This window comes from Formica exsecta, unplaced genomic scaffold (assembly GCF_003651465.1).
Source record: "Formica exsecta isolate Colony F162 unplaced genomic scaffold, ASM365146v1 scaffold692, whole genome shotgun sequence".
NCBI lineage: Eukaryota > Metazoa > Arthropoda > Insecta > Hymenoptera > Formicidae > Formica > Formica exsecta.
In genome coordinates, this window is record NW_021853458.1 from 3,994 (window position 1) to 9,873 (window position 5,880).

The 5,880-nt window shown below is 50.7% G+C and overlaps 2 protein-coding genes and 1 pseudogene across 2 annotated transcripts; all 3 read left to right on the forward strand.

Moving 5' to 3' along the window:
* Positions 1 to 358: 358 nt before the first annotated feature.
* Positions 359 to 1,505, forward strand: LOC115243147 (the record flags this gene model as incomplete). The annotated part of the gene is made up of 1 exon (XM_029819898.1): positions 359 to 1,505. A coding segment is annotated over one exon (1,147 nt), but the record flags the coding sequence as incomplete, so codon positions are not given.
* Positions 1,506 to 2,945: 1,440 nt separating this feature from the next.
* LOC115243144 (matrix metalloproteinase-24-like) lies at positions 2,946 to 4,211 on the forward strand. Its single transcript, XM_029819896.1, has one exon. It carries the CDS (start codon positions 2,946 to 2,948, stop codon positions 4,209 to 4,211), a length of 1,266 nt encoding a protein of 421 aa, XP_029675756.1.
* Positions 4,212 to 4,532: 321 nt separating this feature from the next.
* On the forward strand, positions 4,533 to 5,302 carry LOC115243145 (annotated as a pseudogene).
* The last annotated feature ends 578 nt before the right edge of the window (positions 5,303 to 5,880 follow it).

The window sequence follows — 5,880 nt, forward strand, 5'->3', positions numbered from 1 at the left end:
AACGGAAGACTAATCGATTTTCGCGGCGAAGAGATCACGGTTCGTCTGCACGTGCGGCGAAGACGATAGAAAGGCGCGCGATGCTCGTAGTGAACGGGTCAAATGCGAGAAACGCGCCCGTCGTCGCTGTCGTGTCGCCCCTAGACGCGAAAAAGAGAAAGAAAAAGGAAGGAAGGTTAACCGTCGCCAACGCGGCTTTCCTGCGCTTTTTGGGCTTCGTCGTACCGAGAACCGTTTCTCCGTAAAAGCGGAATGTGCGACATTCTAAGCATCGGCGGGGAGCCGATCTTCGACGATCGTATCGTCAAGATCGAAACTCATCGTACAATCCTTACGCCAATACTACGTTCGGGAATAGCGACGAGATACGAATTCCTATACAACAGCAAGATCTGTATACGTTACCGTGCGATGGTTTTCTTTACATAGAAGGTAGACTCGAGTCGAAGGAGTCACCAAGTGCGCAAGAGGAAATCGCGTCCGTGACGAGGCTGGTGAACAATTGCGCGGCGTTTATGTTCGAGAAGATTCGCTACGAGCTCGACGGTGTGGAGATCAATCGAAGCAGAAACATTGGGATACCGAGCACGATTAAGAATTACGCGTCGCTGACAGTCGAAGAAGGCAAGATATTAAAGAACGCCGGATGGAACTTATCGGCGGTAACTCATTCGTTGATCAACGATTTCAACTTTTGCGTACCTCTCAACGTGTTATTAGGTTTTTGCGAGGATTACAAGCGTGTCGTGATCAACGCGCGACACGAACTTATTCTGATACGAGCGCGTAACGATAACAATTGTATCATATCGCGCGAAACGCAAGAGCCTAAAATCGTTTTGTTAAAGATACAGTGGCGAATGCCTCATATAGTGTTAAACGATATTAATAAATTAAGGTTATTGCGCACGTTGGATAGCGGACGATACCTGAGCGTCGCTTTTCGCTCGTGGGATCTCTACGAGTTTCCGCTTCTACAGAGCACGACTAAACATTCGTGGGCTGTCAAAGCGGCGACGCAACTCGAGAAACCGCGATACGTTACCTTTGCGCTACAGTCCGGAAAGAAGAACGTTCTATCCGAGGAGCCTTCCCTATTCGACGATTGCAAACTGACTAATGTCAAACTGTATCTTAATTCCGATTTTTATCCTTACGACGACATGAATCTGGATTTCGATAAGCGCAAAGTCGCAGTGCTGTACGATATGTACTCGAAATTTCGAAGAACGTACTACGGATGCGACAATGACGAAGCGCTCTTAAATCTGAATAAATTTTTAGTCCACGGCCCGCTCGTAGTCATCGACTGTTCTCGACAGAACGAGTCGACGATCAAGAGCACCGTGGACGTTCGCGTAGAGTTCGATTGCAAGGAAAACATCCCCTCTAATACCACAGTCTTATCATTCACGATCGAGTGGTGGAGTACAATCCACTCACCAACGTTGTGCGCAGAATCGTGTAAGCGCGATGATATTCGAAAAAATATGAAGAGAGAATAATAGAGGCGAACACTTCGAGTACCGCTAACGACGACGATGGACGCACAAATCTTCGTCGATCTTCAAGGTTTCGTAGTTAACGAGAGATTTGTCGCGAAAGAAGTAGCCGTGTTAAGATGTTGGTTGACATCTAACCATCATCAACTAAAGTGGAATGACGGATACGTGAATTACGGGTCGATGGAAAGACTCGTTCGAGACGCCGTATGCCGAGAATCTAGCCCCGATTCGACGATAAGGATCTACGTCAAAGGTCACGAGAAGAAAAAATGGCTGATCGAGATTTTACTACGAAAGGCGCGAAAGAAGGATAGCGCGAAAGCGAGAGGATATCGAAGAAGGAAAGAGATGCGAAAAGAATCGACGCTTCGTTTAATATATAGCATTTATTCGTAAAAAAATCATATTTTACAAATGCGCGCGTGCGATACACGAAGTATATAAGTACGAACAAAAATCAAATTTTATTAGCGTGTAAAGTTACAGCTCGAAGAACGGCTGCGATTCGGGCTCGTAACCCTCCGATCGTACACTCGCCGGCGGTTCATCCTCATTCACCGTCGACGGTTCGGCCTCGTCCTCCATCGGCTGCGATTTAGGCTCCTCGTCGATCGGCCGCGATTCGGGCTCCTCGTCGATCGGTGACGCGACGACTCGCCTATCTTCGCGTCCGCAAAGCCTGTCGATCAACTCAGGGACGGCGAAGTCGCGATCGCGAAACTCGAATTGCTCAGGGGCTTGCGCGACGTCGCGTCGGCGAGCGTCGCGCAACGCGCTGTGAACGCTTTGCGCCTGCGCGAGCATAGTCCTCGTCTTCGTCACTAAATCGTAGAGCGATTCTCGCGCCGTTCATATACAGTCCTCTATCTGTTGTCTAAAGTAAAAAAGTAAAATGGTTATTAAAAGATTATAATTTATTATAAAAAGTATTATAAAAAATTCCAATCGAATACTTACATTAAACGCGCGATATCGATGTCTCTATTCAACTGAAAGGTGAGTCTGAACGAATCCGGACTGTTCTCGATAACACCTCGCGCCTCCTCGCGCAGATCCGAGGCGAGATCTCCCAAAACGTAAGACTTTATCGCGATTAAATCTCCGTTTACATTAATATAATCGGCCGCGTTAATTATCTGCTCGATTCGTTCCATATCGAGCAGTTCGCGACCCATTTTAACTCTCGCTATTTCGCACCTCGCCACTTTGCTCTTCGCCATTTCGCGCTTCGTGGCCTCGTCACTTCGCTATCTCGCGAGCGAAAATACTTTGACGCTTCTCGAAACGATCTCGCGTTTATAAGGATCGACGCGCGGATGCCGCGGTACGAGCGTCTGCGTCGAATTCGCCGATGACAAAAATAGGCGTCTCGCCGAACGCGCGAATCAATCGCGCCCGGCGTCTCTCGATAGTTTCCCGCGTTTTTTCCCGCTCCGTGCAATGACTAACGCGAGGACGGTTCTTCTCGTCCTAGCGACGACGCTCGTCGCCGCGACTGCCGCCGCGCCCGTCGACTCGGAGAAGGCCGAGGTGCTCCGCTTCCTGCGCGCGTACGGTTTTCTAAAGAACGACGGAGAATCGCTGTCGTCCGATAACGCGACATCTCTGCGTCGCGCGTTGTCGCTGTTTCAGGAATACTATCAATTATCGGGAAACGGCACGTTAGACGCCGTTACGCTTAGCCTTATGCGCAAATCGCGATGCGGTCTCGCGGACATTCCCGATCGCGCGTATAGCCCGATCTCGCGAAAATGGCCGAAAACGCGTCTCACGTGGAACTTCCAGGTAGCTAGCGAGGAACTCTCGCGAACGGCCGAAGCGGCGTTCGCGTTATGGGCGGTGAATTCGTCGCTAACCTTCGCGCGTGACCCGCTGCAACCCGATATATTGATATCGTATCGAACGGGCGCGCACACTTACGCGAATCGCCGGAACATCGGCGTTTGCCCGGCGACCTTCGACGGTTCCGGGGGAGCCCTAGCTCACGCGTTCTTTCCCTCGGGAATGACCGATTTCGCGTCGGAGGTACACGTTGACGATTCGGAACCGTGGCACGTGTATCTAAATAAAAATCCTCCCAACACGCACCATTTGTTGCAAACGCTAACGCACGAGATCGGCCACGCTTTGGGTCTGCAACACAGCAGGCGCAACGACTCGATAATGTTCCCGTATATACCCGACATCGAGAATCAATTTCCGGTTAAGCTGAGCATAGAGAATATTCTCGCTATACAGAATCTGTACGGGTCTCACGACGACGGAAACTATCCGACGGCGACTCCCGCGACCACCGCGGCGCCCGCTACGACGAGCGTCGCGCCAATCGACCCCGCATGCGCGGATCTCTGCGCTTTGCGGCGCGTGGACGCCGCGCTGATAATGAATCACGCTGATAATGAATACAATCATCGATTGTACATAGCTAATCGTCGCAATGTGTGGTCGATCGATGTAACCGAGAGACGCTACGGTAGGCCCATGACGCTCACGGATTACGCGGCGTTTCTCCCGGCGAATTTCACGCGCCTATCTGCCGCGTATCGAAAACCCTCGGGCGATCTCACGCTATTCGCGGACGATTCGATCTACCTCGCGGAATATCCCAGCCTTAAGCTAAAATCGGGTTGGCCGAGATATCTCCACGATATCGGACTTCTCCGAAACGTTAAGAATAACGCTGCGATAAACACGCACACGGGATGAACCTACGCGATCTATGACGACGACAAGGTAGCGGAGATCGACGAGTGTCGCATGATAGTCATTAGACACGCTCCGTTAAAAGATATATTTCCTGGAATACCGCCCGCGATAACGTCGGCCTTTCGATATCGACTGCAATCTGTATTTTTTCGCCAAACGTCAGTTCTATGCCTTCAACGAATTCACGAATATCGTAACTAAAGGGGAAGAAGCGATCTCTACGCGAGTATATAAAGACGATCCATCAGTTAAGCGCTTCATTGTCGACGGAGAACGCCGAAACCTACGAACGAGAAAAAACGAGCGATAATGTACGCGACAATGGGGGGGCTACCGCAACAGCAGCACTCGTTTGACGATCGATTGAGACTAACCGAGCGAGACCGCGAGGATAGCGCGGGATACGCTAAAAGAGCTAAACAGGACAATGGGTAAGACTATTAAACATTTATTCGAACTAATAATCCACTAGCGTCGTTTGTCTTATCTCCCGCATCCATTTTCAGACGAGATCGCGACCGGATGCCTAGACGCGACGCGGATGTCTCGATCGCGCGACCGCTCAGAATCTTAGGAAGACGCTATCCATTAACCAAAACCGCATACAAACATCTCGAAGTCAGCGTTAACGTTAGTCGACCCTCTTTTGTGGAGATCGTCCTTGGAGATTGCCACGGCAAGGAGATCTCGCTAACGCCGGATATGTGGAAGGAACTGCTCGATCTACGATCCACACTTCTATCGTATTTCAGCTCCGACAAGCGCGATGAGACGCGTCCTCTGGCGCCGATATACATCGAACAGTTAACGCTGCGATTCGGCAAACTCAACAATCTCCGAATATTCCGTCTCGAAACGCCCAAGGTTCGTCTGGCCGTATCGAAGAGCACCGTTCTAACTATATTAAACCTAGAACTTTGCGTCAACCGCATCGTTACATCTTTAAGCGGTTTAACCGCACACGTGGATAATAAGCTGACTCGTTTTCTCGATATCGCGGCAGGCGCTCACGATTCGGCGATAACGAGAACTTCGACCGCAACGATCTCATTGATTGCGAGCTGCAGGCTCTGCTCTTCGGGGAATCGTGATACGCTTCTCCGCGTACTCGTATTATTGCATTATTAATATATATCAAATATTGTATTATTAATATATTAAAAATGTTGTAAAAGGAAACAATAAAAACGCTCCTCCGCTCGCGCGAAAAAACGATCTCTCTTTATTTCACGACCTTTCGACGATTCGCCGTCTGGCTCGAGCGATAAGCGCGCTCGTATCGGCGTTAACCGTTCCTCTCTCCGTTCGACCGCCCTCCGACGATCCTCCGTCTCTCTCGACGTCGGATACCCGGCGTCCGCGAGCGGATCGCGCGCTAGAAGCGACGCGCGTTCCTAAAGAATCGCGATAGCGGATCGCCGTCCCCCCCCCCCCCTGAGGAACAAGTCGCGTCAAGGTCGAGTCACGCCAAGGTCGAGTCGCGCCGGGAGAAACCTCGATCGAGCCGAGCGTCATCTCCCGGGCGATCTCGTCGATTCCGTTGCACGTCTAGTAAGGCCGGTTATAGCCCATTTTCATGAGCGCGAAAGAGACAGACAGAGAGAGAGAAAAGGACAGAAATATGATTGGAAAGAGATAGAAAGATGACCGCGGGGGACGTGGGGGCGGG